General features: G+C 36.3%; 1 protein-coding gene across 1 annotated transcript in view; it reads right to left on the bottom strand.

The window, feature by feature from the left end:
• Nucleotides 1-17,789, bottom strand: part of ryr1b (ryanodine receptor 1b (skeletal)) — a 230,498-nt gene that overhangs the window by 48,770 nt on the left and 163,939 nt on the right. The window contains 5 exon segments of the mRNA XM_061877905.1: nucleotides 6,990-7,007; nucleotides 8,456-8,529; nucleotides 13,668-13,744; nucleotides 13,818-13,897; nucleotides 13,958-14,057. Coding sequence (XP_061733889.1) covers nucleotides 6,990-7,007; nucleotides 8,456-8,529; nucleotides 13,668-13,744; nucleotides 13,818-13,897; nucleotides 13,958-14,057 — 349 coding nt within the window.

The following is a 17,789-nucleotide window of genomic DNA, read 5'->3' on the forward strand; positions in this document are numbered from 1 at the left end:
TTCTAGACCTTTCTAAATATACCCAAATCTGCACAGATTCAGGCAAATAAACAGTAGCCTAATGGGGCGCTAGACCAGGGCTATTCAACCACATCATGCAGAGGGCCGCAGTCTCAGGAGCCCAAGGTCTACATAAAGTGCCTCTGCAGGTTACAAACCCGTTTCCATATGAGTTGGGAAATTTTGTTAGATGTAAATATAAATGGAATACAATGATTTGCAAATCCTTTTCAACCCATATTCAGTTGAATACACTACAAAGACACCATATTTGATGTTCAAACTCATAAACTTAGTTTTTTTTTTTTGCAAAAAATAATTAAATTAGAATTTCATGGCTGCAACACGTGCCAAAGTAGTTGGGAGAGGGCATGTTCACCACTGTGTTACATCACCTTTTCTTTTAACAACACTCAATAAACGTTTGGGAACTGAGGAAACTAATTGTTGAAGCTTTGAAAGTGGAATTCTTTACCATTCTTGTTTTATGTAGAGCTTCAGTCGTTCAATAGTCCAGGGTCTCCGCTGTTGTATTTTACGCTTCATAATGCACCACAGATTTTTGATGGGAGACAGGTCTGGACTGCAGGTGAGCCAGGAAAGTACCCGCACTCTTTTACTACAAAACCACACTGTTGTAACACGTGGCTTGGCATTTTCTTGCTGAAATAAGCAGGGGCGTCCATGATAACGTTGCTTGGAGGAAAACATATGTTGCTCCAAAACCTGCATGGACCATTCAGCATTATTGGTGCCTTCACAGATGTGTAAGTTACCCATGCCTTGGGCACTAATACACCCCCATACCATCCCAGATGCTGGCTTTTGAACTTTGCGCCTATAACAATCCGGATGGTTATTTTTCTGTTTATTCCAGAGGACACCGCGTCCACAGTTTCCAAATATAATTTGAAATGTGGACTTGACAGAGCACAAAACACTTTTCCAGTTTGAATCAGTCCATCATAGATGATCTCGGGCCCAGCGCAGCGGCGTTCCTTGGTGTTGTTGATAAATGGCTTCGGTTTTGCAAAGCAGAGTTATAACTTGCACTTACAGAAGTAGCGACCAACTGTAGTTACTGACAGTGGTTTTATGATGTGTTCCTGAGCCCATGTGGTGATATCCCTTACACACTGATGTCAGTTTTTGATGCAGTACAGCCTGAGGGATCAGAGGTCCGTAATATCATCGCTTACGTGCAGTGATTTCTCCAGATTATCTAAACCTTTTGATGATTTTACGGACCGTAGATGGTAAAATCCCTAAATTCCTTGCAATAGCTTGTAGAGATATGTTGTTCTAAAAGTGTTCGACAATTTGCTTACAAATTGGTGACCCTCACCCCATCTTTGTTTGTGAATTACTTAGCATTTCATGGAAGCTGCTTTTATACCCAATCATGGCACCCACCTGTTCCCAATTAGCCTGCACACCTGTGGGATGTTCCAAATAAATGTTTGATGAGCATTCCTCAACTTATTCAGTATTCATTGCCAGCTTTCCCAACTTCTTTGTCACGTGTTGACGGCATCAATTTCTAAAGTTAATGATTATTTGCAAAAAAAATGTTCATCAGTTTGAACATCAAATATGTTGTCTGTGTAGCATATTCAACTGAATATGGGTTGAAAATGATTTGCAAATCATAGTATTCTGTTTATATTTATATCTAACACAATTTCCCAACTCATATGGAAACGGGGTTTGTATATTCCTTTAATGCAAAGTTAATTGTGTTAATTGCAAAGTGAACACGTCGGCTTTCACACTGTACTGTCAAAAAATGTATTATTCTGCCCTAGCAACTCGATTCCAGCGTGTGCAGATAGTCAACAAACAGAAGTTTTATTGGATTGATGCTCCTACTTTTAAATTATTTTCATTCCTTTGTTTTATTTATTTCCACCTTGTAAGACTGAAAATATGAACATAAAATAAACAAAAAGTTATACCATTCATTGTGAATTTTACATAAACAAAACAGAAGGTTTAGTGTTGATACATACACAAAAAAACTACATATAAAAAGGACACACCAGACATTGTATGTGACTTATCCCTAGTAGCATAGTCGCCCTCTACTGGTCAAATTTAGCACTATATGTATAGGTTTAACGTGATTCTCAGACAAAACAGCATGACCACGAAAACAAAATACATCACGAAGTCAGCAGTTTCGACATAAAATAAACTAAATACATTTATGCACAAATTATATCTACTTACAAATGTTTTACCACGTTCCGTTTATGTCTACCATCTGCATCACTGTGTCTGTGGCTTAAAAGGTCCGCCAGGAAACAATGACTCAAGCACATTCAGATTTTGTCTTCCAGTCGTTGTTTAAAGTCAAATTTTTGCAATTACCGTATTTCCTTGAATTGCCGCAGGGCATATAGTATGCGCCTGCCTTGAATTACTGCCGGGTCAAACTCGCTTCCCAAAATAATTAGCGCAAGCTTAATATTATTCAAACGCGTGATGTCAGGAGTGACACTTCCCCTGTCATCATTTTCAAAATGGAGGAGGATGATTTCAATACCGGTAATTTGAAATCGCAGAAAGGGAAGAAGATTAAGAGCTATTCAGTAGGATTTAAGGTCCAAGCTTACATCACACTCAAATGTTTACTGCATACCTTTGGTAAGTGCCGGAGTGAGAAGAGGTTTTAAAATAATTAGCGCATGCTTACTTTTACCGCATGCCTTTGGTAAGCGCAGGAGTGAGAAGAGGTTTTAAATTAATTAGCGCCCCGGCGGCAATTCAAGGAAATACGGTAGTTAGATTTTTTTCCCGGGGTTGCATGTGTACTGCAGCTTCACTGTTGCCCCCTGTGGGTTGGCGGAAGTACTATATACACCTATTTTAATGGTGTCATCAAGCCTATTTGGGTGATGTTCGCCTGAAACTCGGAAGTGCCCGGATGTGCCTCTCGGTCACGTGATTGCAAACCACCTTTAAGTGGACATATTTTGTGATTAAAAAAGTGTTAACACATCTCATTTACTCCCCATTCACAATAGAAGGGATTAAACGTGGTCTTTCTAAACATGATGGGAACATTTGTCAACAATATTATGCAGAAAGCTAAATTTTTTATACATAAATGTCAATTTCTGAAAGTAAAACCTACATTTTCAAATTGGCTTAATGGGGGATCAGCAACCCGCGGCTCTCGGGCCGCATGTGGCTCTTTAGTGCCGCCCTAGTGGCTCCCTCGAGCACTTTTAAAAAGGATTGAAAATGAAAAAAGATGGGGTGGGGATATTTTTGTTTTGTTTTAGTATGTTTTTTGTTTGAGGACCAACATGACACAAACCTTCCTAATTGTTAGAAAGCCCACTGTTTAATATGTTTGTTTCACTGATGAGACTATTTGGTGGACATCGTTTTGTCCTACTAATTTCGGCGGTTCTTGAACTCACCATATAGTGTGGACTGTGACACAACAGTTTGTTTACATGTAAAATCTTCCACTGCTTCTTTGTCTCATTTGTCCACCAAACGTTTTATGCTGTGCGTTAATGCACAAAGGTGATCTTTGTTGATGTTATTTACCTGTGTGCTGTGCTAATCTGGCATACCGTATTTCCTTGATTTGCCGCAGGGCATATAGTATGCGCCTGCCTTGAACTACTGCCGGGTCAAACTCGCTTCCCCAAATATTTAGCGCATGCTTAGTATTACCGCATGGTCAAACTCGTGACGTCAGGAGTGACACTTCCCCTGTCATCATTTTCAAAATGGAGGAGGCTGATTTCAATACCGGTAATTTGAAATCGCATAAAGGGAAGAAGATTAAGAGCTATTTAGTAGGATTTAAGGTCCAAGCTTACATCACACTCAAATTTTTACTGCATACCTTTGGTAAGTGCCGGAGTGAGAAGAAGTTTTAAAATAATTAGCACATGCTTACTTTTACCGCATGCCTTTGGTAAGCGCAGGAATGAGAAGAGGTTTTAAATTAATTAGCGCACCAGTGGCTATTCAAGGAAATACGGTATTTGGTCAGTACATGACTGCAAGCTAATCCATGCTAACATGGATTAGCTATGTAGATTATGCTATGTAGACTAGCTGTATGTACATATTGCGTCATTATGCCTCATTTGTAGGTATATTTGAGCTCATTTAATATCCTTTACTTATGTCCTCTGTGTATTTAATTTATATTTGCAAGTGTCGTGACACATTATCTGTATGTAATATTGGCTGCATTTCTGATGTTTATCTGTGTGCCATGTTGTTCCAGACCACAGCAAAAATTACCCAGCTTGTAAAAATTGTAATCTATTATAAGAAGACAGCTTGCCATTTCCTTTAACTTGGACACACACATCTATACCTTTGGCTATTAAAAGCCAGTCATTTCCAGGAGTTATCTCACCCTTTGAGTAGCCTCTGATTTACTAATGTTTTCTAATTTGGTAAAAATGTGTAGAATAAATACTAAATTTCAACATTTATGTCAACGAAGATTTGCTTCAGCCTCCGACATATGTGTCCATGAATTTATTATATATAATACCTCCAAAGACATGCACCTGGGGATAGGTTGATTGGCAACACTAAATTGGCCCTAGTGTGTGAATGTGAGTGTGAATGTTGTCCGTCTATCTGTCTTGGCCCTGTGATGAGGTGGCAACTTGTCCAGGGTATACCCCCCGCCTTCCGCCCGATTGTAGCTGAGATAGGCTCCAGCGCCACCCGCAACCCCGAAGGGAATAAGCGGTAAAAAATGGATGGTTGGATGATTAACGTGGACCCCGACTTAAAAAAGTTGAAAAACGTATTCGTGTGTTACCATTTAGTGGTCAGTTGTTCGGAATATGTACTGAACTATGCAATCTACTAATACAAGTTTCAATCAATCAAAAGTCATTATAACACTTATATAAGACTTTTAAAGGGGAACATTATCACCAGACCTATGTAAGCGTCAATATATACCTTGATGTTGCAGAAAAAAGACCATATATTTTTTGACTGATTTCCGAACTCTAAATGGGTGAATTTTGGCGAATTAAACGCCTTTCTGTTTATCGCTCTGTGGCGATGACGTCAGAACGTGACATCACCTAGGTAGTCAACACCATTTTCTCCACCACATTACACGCAGCAAGTCAAATCAGCTTTGTTATTTTCCGTTTTTTTCGACTGTTTTCCGGTACCTTGGATACATCATGCCTCGTCGGTGTGTAACAACACGATCAGGGACGGATTCAAGTTGATTTACGTAGAATGTGCATCAATTAACACGGCATGCTAATCGATGCTAATATGCTATTTAGGCTAGCTGTATGTACATATTGCATCGTTATGCCTCATTTGTAGCTATATTTGCATCCAGCCTTTCCCTCCATCCACATTTAATGCCAAACAAACACATACCAATCGACGGATTTAGGTTGCTCCAGTGTCAAGAGATGCGAAAGTCCCTCGTTTGGTTTTTACCGGCGATGCTACGACAGAGATGGCACAAAGATGGCAAGAATGTCTGGATATCGTGCGACACTCAAAGCAGATGCATTCCCAATGATAAAGTCAACGAAATCACATAGGTGAGTTTTGTTGATGTTATTGACTTATGTGCTAATCAGACATACTTGGTCGCGGCATGATTGCCAGCTAACCGATGCTAACATGCCATTTAGGCTAGCTGTATGTACATTTGTAGCTGTATTTGCGTCCAGCGTTTCCTTCCACCCATATTTAATGCCAAACAAACACTTACCAATCAACGGATTTAAGTGATTTTAAGATCCAGTGTCACAAGATGCGAAACCTTCGATCGTTGGTCTGCACATTTTACCGGGAATGCTAAGGCAAACATGGCCGAATAGCGTCAATAGCTATTCACTCAATAGCTTCAGTTTCTTCTTCAATTTTGTTTTCGCTATCTGCCTCCATACTCCAACCATCCGTTTCAATACATGCGTAATCTGTTAAATCGCTTAAGCCGCTGAAATCCGAGTATGAATCCGAGCTAATGTCGCTATATCTTGTTGTGGTAATCGCCATGTTGTTTGTATTGGCATCGCTATGTGACGTCACAGGGAAATGGACTGTAGCTTCGCAGATAGCGAAAATCAGGCACTTTAAAGCTTTTTTTAGGGATATTCCGGGACGGGTAAAAATTTTTTAAAAACTTCGAAAAATAAAATAAGCCACTGGGAACTGATTTTTATTGGTTTTAACCCTTCTGAAATTGTGATAATGTTCCCCTTTAAAGTAATTTTGATAGTAGCCTATTATAGCTAATAGAGACCCTTACATCATGTGTTGCCTTCATTATAACACTTATACACAGCTTTTAATTTTTTGCAGCTCCAGACAGATTCGTTTTTTGTATTTGTGGTCCAATATGGCTCTTTCAACACTTTGGGTTGCCGACCCCTGGCTTAATGTTTTCAAATGATCAGTGAAATGATCAGAAAATGGTTAAAAGTACAAAAGCCCTTAAATGTATATATCTTTATTGGAGAAATTTAAAGTGATTTAGATTTTCCTTTTTTTGTCTTTTTGAATTTGGTTTCGTATCCTATTTTTCATTACTATTTATTTATGTTATTTTATAGTAGTATTCTCCTTTATTTTCTTTCCTTTACATGAATAATTGCTCAACCTGGTAGATGTTCAAAACTGCTGAGATATGTTGAAAGTGCCTCGGTTGTGCACATTGTGAACAAAAACAAAAAAAACAAAAACATATTACGTTGCTCGATTGTAAAAGTGGGCGTGGTCTATTTGGCCATGGTTTGAGTTGCAGTAGATCTGCGATCAAACACTTCACAACGATACAGCCAGAGAGGATGATGATGATGATGATAAGGATTATGATGATGATGATGAGGATGATAACGCTTCAGCAGCAGAGCTGGAGCTGGTTTAATCAGAGTTAAGTTCTACTGGGCCCTTGAGCGAGGGATGGAAAGCGGATTAATATCACGGCAAGGTGAGGTGGAGCAGCTACCAGAGACATTTACCGCGTTCAAGCTTCTTATCTGACAGCAGCAGCGTGATGGTTCAAAGAGAGGAGGAGAGAAGACAAGAGATGCAGTGAGTCCACAAACCTCAGTGCTGTCAGTGGATGAATAAGACTTGAATGTATGAAATCATGGACACCACAACAAGGTCTTATGGCAACACACACACACACACACACACACACACACGCACGCACGCACGCACACACACACACACACGCAAACACACACACACACACACACACACACACAGTCATAGAGATGTGCACACGAACACACACTGGACCTGCATTCACATAGTGTGTGTGTGTGTGTGTGTGTGTGTGTGTGTAAGTCTATGTATTTCTACCCTTCTTGAGACAACAACAAGGAAGAGTAGCTTCCATATGAGGAGGTGTGAACAAGTGATGATATAAATCATGGTCCCAATAACATTGCATCTAATAGAGAATGTCTCATTTATACCCCTGGTGGTGAAATCTATCAAAATGAGGGTGGTCCCAAAAAGGAGGGATTTTTTTTAATTGACTGTGTGTCACTTTTAAAAGTGCTTCCCCTCTGGTCAACATATGAAATAACAAGTGTGTAAAAAAATGTGAAGTGCTCCCCTTCTGGCAAACATATGTAATAACAAGTGTGTGTAAGAAATTGAGATGTGCCTCCTTTGGCCAAAATAAAAATAAAAATGAAATACATATGTATATAGAGACATACTGTATAAAAATTAAAATGAAAAACCAGTTACAAACAAAAAATTCCAAAAAAACAATTTTACTTATTTTTTTCTCACAATGTGTCGACTTTTAAATTTTTTTTAATTAGGAACAATTTCTCAAATTATTTCTGTTTCTGTAATATTGCAATATTTTCTTGGAAAATTATTACTTATATAATGTAAAATGATTACTTTATAATGCCAATAATGTCATATAAATGTCAATTTGTCATATAAAATTCTGACTTTCATCACAATATTGCCAATTATTTTGTTGTTCGTGTAAAATAGTGACATTTTTTGAGTAAAATTATGACTTTTGTCTCAATTTTGCCAAGTAAAATTCCGATCATTATTATAATATTGGCAAAAGTTTAAAGTTTCCATATAAAATTGTGACTTTTGTCGAGTACAATTACGACTCTTTTCATAAAATTGCCAACATTTTAAGCTTTTCTTGTAAAATTGCGACTGTTCAGTAAAATTCGAACTTTTATCATCATAAGGCATAAATGTTCAGTTTTTCTTGTAAAATTTTGACTTCAGTTGAGTAAAATTACCACTTCTATTTTAATACTGCCAAAATTCCAGTGTGAAATTCCAACTTATTTTTCACAACAACCTTTTTTATATTTGCATTGTATGTATATATTATTTAATGTTGTAAATACAAATCTTTATGTCTCTAGAAAGGGTGGTCTTAAAGAGGTAGGCGTGTGTGCGTGCGTGTGTGTGTGTGGACAGTACTCACTGGTGCCTTCTTCTGACACCATTCCAAGTCCTTCTGCCTTGTTTTGTCTCTCGAAAGCATTCAGGTCCAAAACGCTGTGACAAATCACACATTTGTTATTTAGAATTTTTTATTTTCTTCAAGGCTTTTAAAAGTAGAAAAATGGTGAAGAATCATTTTAACAACTCATGAATACGGATGGAGATCCAGTTTTCTGTCAAAATAAGCTGCCGGTTGCATAAATCAATAGCAGTACCTAATAATTATGTATTTTGATCATTTAAAGCATACGGTGGCGCATTAATTTCATAGACGCGACACAACGCTCGCTATTTCCTTCAACAACAAGACTACTAATCACGGAAGACTTCATGAGACACAACAAAGACTAAAATGCGACAAATGCTGATCATGAACTGGGCTGTCTAAACTTTTTGACTTAGGGATTGCATTGGGCCCCAAAAAATTAGCCAGGGGGCGAAAGTAACTATATATAAATTATATTTATATGGATGTGTGTATATGCATATATATATATATATATATATATATATATATATATATATATATATATATATATATACATATATATATATATATATATATATATATATATATATAGAGATATATATATATATATATATATATATATATATATATATATATATATATATAAAGGGAGAGAGAGAGATACATTGAGATGTATATATAAATATATATACACACATACATATAAAAATATATACATACATATGTATGTGTGTGTGTATATATATATATATATATATATATATATATATACATTTTATATATATAGTGTTGAGGTTTCTGTGGTTTATCCGTTATACAGTGCTCAATACCAGGGTAGAGCGGAATATACTGAATATACGTTAGGTCAGGAAAAAACACAAGAGGTTATATCATTCCTACAAGCCTGTTTCGCAGATTTCCCTTTCTTAAATCACCTGACGATGACCTAATATATACATAAGTATATATGTATATATATGTATGTGTATATATGTATGTATGTGTATATATATACATATATATATTTTTATATATATATATATATATATATATATATATATATATATATATATATATATATATATATATATATATATATATATATATATATATATATATATATATTAGGGGTGTGGGGAAAAATCGATTGGAATACGTTGTGCGATTCAGAATCGATTGTCCTTTTTAAAAAATATATATTTTTTTTTAATCAATCCAACAAAACAATACACAGCAATACCGTAACAATGCAATCCAATTCAAAAACCAAACCTGACCCAGCAATACTCAGAACTGCAATAAACAGAGCAATTGAGAAGAAACACAAACACGACACAGAACAAACCAAAAGTAGTGAAACAAAAATGACTATTATCAACAACAGTATCAATATTAGTTATAATTTCAGCATAGCAGTGATTATAAATCCCTCATTGACATTATCATTAGACATGTATAAAAATAAAAAAAAAGAACAATAGTGTCACAGTGGCTTACACTTGCATCGCATCTCATAAGCTTGACAACACACTGTGTCCAATATTTTCACAAAGATAAAATAAGTCATATTTTTGGTTCGTTTAATAGTTAAAACAAATTTACATTATTGCAATCAGTTGATAAAACATTGTCCTTTACAATTATAAAAGCTTTTTTTTTTTAAATCTACTACTCTGCTAGCATGTCAGCAGACTGGGGTAGATCCTGCTGAAATCCTATGTATTGAATGAATACAGAATCGTTTTGAATCGGAAAAATATCGTTTTTGAATCAAGAATCGAATCGAATTGAAAAAAAAAAGATATATTATCAAATCGTGATCCCAAGAATCGATATTGAATCGAATCGTGGGACACCCAAAGATTCGCAGCCCTATAATATATGTATATATACAAACAAACCCTAAAACCAGTAAAGTAGTCACGTTGTGTAAATGGTAAATAAAAAGAGAATAGAATGATTTGTAAATCTTTTTCAACTCATATTCAATTGAATAGACTGCAAGGACAAGATACTTAACATTCGAACTGGAAAACTTTATTTTTTTCAAAATTACCTTATATGGAATTTGATGCCTGCAACATGTTTCAAAAAAGCTGGCACAAGTGGCAAAAAAGACTGAGAAAGTTGAGGAATGCTCAAATACTTATATGGAACATCCCACAGGTGTGCAGGCTAATTGGGAACAGGTGGGTGCCACGATTGGGTATAAAAGCAGCTTCCATGAAATCCTCATTCACAAACAAGGATGGGGCGAGGGTCACCACTTTGTCAACAAATACCTGAGCAAATTGTTTAAAAACAACATTTCTCAACCAGGTATTGCAAGGAATTTAGGGATTTCACCATCTACGCTCCGTGATATCATCAAAAGGTTCAGAGAACCTGGAGAAATCACTGCACGTACGCGGGGATATTGCGAACCTTGGATCCTTCAGGCGGTACTGCATCAAAAAGTGACATCAGTGTGTAAAGGATATCACCACATGGGCTCAGGAATACTTCAGAAAACAACTGTCAGTAACTACAGTTGGTCTGTAAGTGCAAGTTAAAACTCTACTGTGCAAAGCAAAAGCCATTTATCAACAACACCCAGAAAAGCTTCGCTAGGACCGAGCTCATCTAAGATGGACTGATGCAAAGTGGAAAAGTGTTCTGTGGTGTGACGAGTCCATATTTTAAATTGTTTTTGGAAACTGTGGACTGTTGCCATCCAAGTGATCTTATCACGGACGCCCCTGCTTATTTCAGCGAGACAATGTCAAGCCATGTGTTACAATAGCATTGCTTCATATTAAAAGAGTGCTGGTACTCGACTGGACTGCCTTTAGACCAGAACTGTCCCCCATTGAAAATGTGTGGCGCATTATGAAGCCTAAAACAGGACAACGGAGACCCCAGACTGTTGAACAACTTTTTTTAAACTGTACATCAAGCAAGAATGGGAAATAATTCCCCTTCAAAAATGTGTCTCCTCAGTTCCAAAACATTTACTGAGTGTTGTTAAAAGGAAAGGCCATGTAACACAGTGGTAAAAATGCCCCTGTGACAACTTTTTTGCAATGTGTTGCTGCCATTAAATTCTAAGTTAATGATTATTTGCAAAGAATTGAGTTGAATATAAGTTGAAAAGGATTTGCGAATCCTTGTATTCTGTTTTTATTTACCATTTACACAACGTGTCAACTTCATTGCTTTTGGGTTTTGTATATACATATGTATTTATTGGTAAAAGCATATACCGTATTTTTCGGAGTATAAGTCGCTCTGAAGTATAAGTCGTACCTGCCGAAAATGCATAATAAAGAAGGAAAAAAACATACATATACGTCACACTGGAGTATACAGTAAGTCCCGTTTTTGGGGGAAATTTATTTGATAAAATCCAACACCAAGAATAGACATTTGAAAGGCAATTTAAAATAAATAAAGAATAGTGAACAACGGGCTGAATAAGTGTACGTTATATGACGCGTAAATAACCAATTGAGAAGGTGCCTGGTATGTTAATGTAACATATTATGGTAAAAGTCATTCAAATAACTATAACATATGGAACATGCTATACGTTTACCAAACAATCTGTCACTCCTAATCGCTAAATCCCATGAAATCTTATACTGTACGTCTAGTCCAGTAGTTCTTACCTTGTCGGAGGTACCGAACCCCGCCAGTTTCATATGCGCATTCACTGAACCCTTCTTTAGTGAAAAATAAAAATTGTTTTTATTAATTTCATGATGTTACTATATTAAAGAAATACTAAAAAATATATATTTTATAAACAGAAAGTTACAGAAATGTACACATGATCCCATGTTTACATCTCACTGTGCAACATGTGGATGTTTTACTGGGACCTAAATGCGATATCTGAAAGGGGTTCAAGATATTTCCAACCCCACCTTGTACAGATCTCATGAAAAACAATGTTTTTTTTATGTCATTGTAAGTGGGCCAAAACACTTATATTGGAAAATAATCTCATGGAAATGATTGCTGTCATTTGATTATAATAATAAAACATTGAACTTGTTATTTAGTCAGGTTTGGACGGAGGCCAACTGACTGAACCCATAGGGTTCGATCAAACCCAGGTTAAGAACCACTGGTCTAGTCTCTTACGTCAGTGGTTCTCAAAAGGGGGTACGCGTGCCGCTCGAGGTACTTGAAGGTATGCCAAGGGGTACGTGAGAGTTTTTGAAAATATTCTAAAAATAGCAACAATTCAAAAATCCTTTATAAATATATTTATTGAATAACACTTCAACAAAATATGAATCTAAGTTCATAAACTGTGAAAAAAAAATGCAATATTCAGTGTTGACAGCTAGATTTTTTGTGAACATGTTCCATAAATATTGATGTTAAAGATTTATTTTTTTGTGAAGAAAAGTTGAGAATTAAGTTGATGAATCCAGATGGATCTCTATTACAATCCCCAGAGAGGGCACTTTAAGTTGATGATTACTTCTATGTGAAGAAATCTTTATTTATAATCGAATCACTTGTTTATTTTTCAACAAGTTTTTAGTTATTTTTATATCTTTTTTCCCAAATAGTTCAAGAAAAACCACTACAAATGAGCAATATTTTGTACTGTTATAAAATTTAATAAATCAGAAACTGATGACCTAGTGCTGTATTTTACTTCTTTATCTCTTTTTTTCAACCAAAAATGCTTTGCTCTGATTAGGGGGTACTTGAATTTAAAATATGCTCACAGGGGGTACATCACTGAAAAAAGGTTGAGAACCACTGTCTTACGTGAGTGAGCTAAATAATATTATTTGATATTTTACGGTAATGTGTTAATAATTTCACACATAAGTCACTTTTGAGTATTAGTCGCACCCCCGGCCAAACTATGAAAAAAAACTGCGACTTATAGTCCGATAAATACGGTATTTACAAGCGCAACATTGCATTTGATCAAGTACTACGATTCGTGTTTCTTTATTGCAAGATCGATTTTTTGCTTTTATTCCTCTATTAGGCATGTACAAAGTGAACAAGGAAAGGGTAGGCATGATACGCTTTTAGATTCAGCTTTTTAGTCAGGAAATGTAAACCGATACTTCTATTTATTTATGTGCAATGTACTTGAAGTGTACTGTTTGTGAACTGATGACCAAATAAAAAAAGGAGAAACCCAAAAACTGAACTGAGATGTTTTTGTCAAGAGTGATGATTGGTGAAAGACCTGCAGGTTTGCATCAAGGCTTGCACACTGAGGAAGAATCCCACGTCCTTTTTATCCTTCAGGTAGTCCAGCATTCTCTGCACGCAGACAAGAAGATGACAGGAAGTGGATCGGCTGCACAGAGGTCAGAGGTCAGCCCCACCCACTGACCTGCTGCACGTCACAGTTGCCTCCATTGAGGATAGAGATTCCCAGTTTGAGCGTGGAGGACACCATGGCGCCGGGTTCACCTGCCACAGGTAAACGGTCAGCGACAAAAACCGAGCCGCCGCTGTGTGAGCGGCGTTTACCTTTGCAGGCGCTGATCATCTGCAGCACCATCTCTGCTGCGCCGCGGTTGTGCAGCCGGGACTGTTGGTACAACAACCGCTGCTTCTCCATCTCCTTTTCCTGGGGAGGGGAGCAGGAGGAAATGGCTGTTACCGTGCCAACGCAGAGTGCACTTCCCCCCTCACACTCGCTCTCACACACACGCTCGCATCTACTGGAAAAAGTGTGTGTTAAAGTGGAAGGAACTCATCTCAGAGGCGTCACAGACACACTGACAGAAGGGAAGGGATTTATACGGACCCCATTCCTGGAGTGGGTCTCCCGTGAGAGGAAGAGGCGGGAGTTAGTCATTTTGCAATGCGGTCTGCTAAAAATGATGGAAAGCGCCATTCTCTATGTGGTCTTGCCACAAAACACATTTTAAAACTCCCATCCAATTCGTCACGTTTTATGTGTCGAGTAAACTGCGAGCAATGGGGCCCATATGAATTTCCTTCCCACTGTACACAGCAGTTTGTTGAGCAGCATGCGCTTGTTAAAGGGGGTGTACTGCGTTGTGTAATCAACACACGGTTTCATTCTCGGAGATAACGATTCCATCCAGAATTGGTTCTGGATTCAAAACGATCCTCAATTCCATCCATCCGTCCATTTTCTACCGCTTATTCCCCTTTGGGGTCGCAGGGGGCGCTGGTGCCTATCTCAGCTACAATCGGGCGGAAGGCGTGTACACCCTGGACAAGTCGCCACCTCATCGCAGGATTCTCAATTCAAACTCTAAATATATATATTTTTTAATAACATTGGGTGCCAAGTCTATGATCATCTAGAACAGGGGTGTCAAACTGGTTTTCAGTTAGGGCCCCATGGCAGTTACGGTTGCCTTTTAAAAATGAGTAATATATGGATATATCTGTACATATGTATATAATAAATTAACAATATATTTTTTTACATAAGCTGCAAAAAAAAAATTCAAATTTTACTTTAAAATTTGGCAGCTCAGTCACCACAATTTTACAGTAAAAGCAGAGGGTTTTTTTTAGAGCATAAAAAACACTGGAATAAATGGAATGGAATGGAGAAACAATACCACTGTTTTCAGCGGTAAAATTCAACAGAGCTGCCAGTTTTTGGGTAGTATTTTTACCGTAAAATCTTGTTATTTTAATGTTTTCTTTGTTTGTTTTTTAATGTTTTAGGGTCTTACTGTATATGGAAGAAAGGTACCAAAGTTGATTTTATGGTAAAAAACTCAGTCGGCGGAATTCAACCGTAACATCTATTGTCAATATTACAGTCTACAGTTTGATTGATAATTTTTTTTAAAATCATAATTCAAGCAGATATTTAAGTACAGTATTTATCTTCATTTTAACAACAAACATTTTTGGAATACATGATAATATATTATTTACATTTTTGATAATATTGAATTATAAAAGATACAGTATGTAATTGCATGCAGTACATGATTTTTAATGTCAAAAGGGAAATAATAAATATATTTAGTAAAAAAAGATTAAGCATGTTATTAAAACATTATTTCCAGGCTTTCGCGGGCCACAAAAAATGTTTTGGGGCGGGCCCGATTTGGCCCCTGGGCCTAGACTTTGACACCTGTGAACTAGAAGGACACTAAAGACTGGAGGTAGAGGAAATAATCGATTTTTACATGCATCGCAATTAAAATTGATTTGTAAACGTCAATAATCGATGTATTTATTGTAAATAAAGTCATGTAAACAGTTGTACAATGTAGCTGACAGTTTAGCTCACAAAGATTCCAACCAGCTCCTTTATTTTAGGGCACTTATGTTCCAGTTTTGTAGACATTTCAATTCATTTATTAAATGTGGGTGTTTATTTAAATTTTTCTTATTCCAAATAGATTGTTTCTAAAGTTGCAAATGCTTATTTAGTGAAACAAAAAGAAGTGTAAAACTGCATCAATATACATAAATTATAGATGCATCAATAACCCATTTTTCATTGAATCCTAGATCCTTGTAATCGTAATTGAATGGTGAGGTGGCCGAAACTTCCCACAAGGAGAAATATATCAACATAAAAAGTCATTTAAAGCATTTTGTATGCACGTACAATACTTAAAACCTTTAGTATATCTGTATGAGGAATATAATTATCAAAAAATAACTCAAACAATGTTTTAATATGATCCAATTTAAGAAATGTGTCTAACCCGTTTTGAATGTATTGATAATCTTATTTATCTCACCATATGAAGTACTTACTTCACTAATTATTATCATTACTTTCTTTTTTTAATGATATTATTTTTGGAGTATATTTTGAATGAATTGAGAACAGGAAGTGAACAAAAGTGTTACGTAATGAAAAAGGACTAGGATTAAATGAGCTCTGCTTCTTCCGACTCCTTTTCGAACATGTTGAAAAGAAAAAATGGATATTGTGATGCGTCATGTTGTATTTGTATGCATGTTCCAACTCATTCATCCATGAAATAGACAAACCGCTCTTACCTTAGTAAAGTACTTTTTTGTTTACTTTAATAAACTGTGGTGCCGTTTTGGCATTTACAGTAATACATCGAAAAATCTACAGTTGCCAAAATTTTACTGTAAAATTGCATGTTTTAATTTACAGTAAAAAAAACTAATGTATAATTTACCGTAAAATTCTGGCAAATGAGCTACCTTTTTTAAGCATATAAAGAGCAGTACTGTTTTTCCATATACAGTAATATACACTTCATTCTGAGGTGAAATTATTGCAACTCACCATATTTTTTTTTACATTTTATTTTGAAAAAATCTACTAATAAAATGCCTTAAAAAAACAATATTATTTATTTAAGGGGCTTGACAGGACTACATTTAAATAATAATAATAATAATAATACATAATTTACTTCTTAAATTGATTTTTTTTTTTTAAATCGATTAGGAATCGTTACAAATACGAATCGTGATTAATCTGATTTTTTGTTGTTTTTAACAGCCCTAGTAATCATTGTGCCTTTGCAGTAATAAACATGATCGGCTGTAGGTCCCATTTAACTCGCCAAAGTTTAGAGTACACAGTAAAAGTAGTGAACAATAATGCATTACTGTGAGGCAGATACTACACGCACGTGGGGGAATTTGTTGGTACCCTGAAGCCAAATGAAAAACCCACTCAAATTGGAATTGAAAAGTAGTAGTTCTCAATACAATGTTTCCCTTTCTGATGTGATGCCGATATTGGAGCCTTGTATTCCGATATTTATCATTTTGGGACCCTCCGGAGTCCACCCAGATTCTTTAGTTCTAAAGCTGTTTAAAGAGGTGACTAGAATTAATTCTCGAAATACAAACAATAGCAATACAAGCCTGGAAGAGAGGAACAATCCCTCTTTTAGTTACCTAGTGGTGTTCTTCAAGGTTCCACTTTAGGTCCTCTCCTTTTCATCATTAGGGCTTGTTTGTCTTTAGTTACACTAGTGGTGTTCCTCAAGGTTCCACTTAAGGTCCTCTCCTTTTCATCATTAGGGCTTATGTCATGTCTTTAGTTACACTAGTGGTGTTCCTCAAGGTTCCACTTTAGGTCCTCTCTTTTTTATCATTAGGGCTTGTTTTGTCTTTAGTTACACTAGTGGTGTTCCTCAAGGTTCCATTTTAGGTCCTCTCTTTTTCATCATTAGGGCTTGTTTTGTCTTTAGTTACACTAGTGGTGTTCCTCAAGGTTCCACTTTAGGTCTTCTCTTTTTCATCATTAGGGCTTGTTTTGTCCTTAGTTACACTAGTGGTGTTCCTCAAGGTTCCAATTTAGGTCCTCTGCTTTTCATCATTAGAGCTTATGTCATGTCTTTAGTTACACTAGTGGTGTTCC

The sequence above is a fragment of the Nerophis ophidion genome, linkage group LG18 (genome assembly GCF_033978795.1).
Source record: "Nerophis ophidion isolate RoL-2023_Sa linkage group LG18, RoL_Noph_v1.0, whole genome shotgun sequence".
NCBI classification, from domain to species: domain Eukaryota; kingdom Metazoa; phylum Chordata; class Actinopteri; order Syngnathiformes; family Syngnathidae; genus Nerophis; species Nerophis ophidion.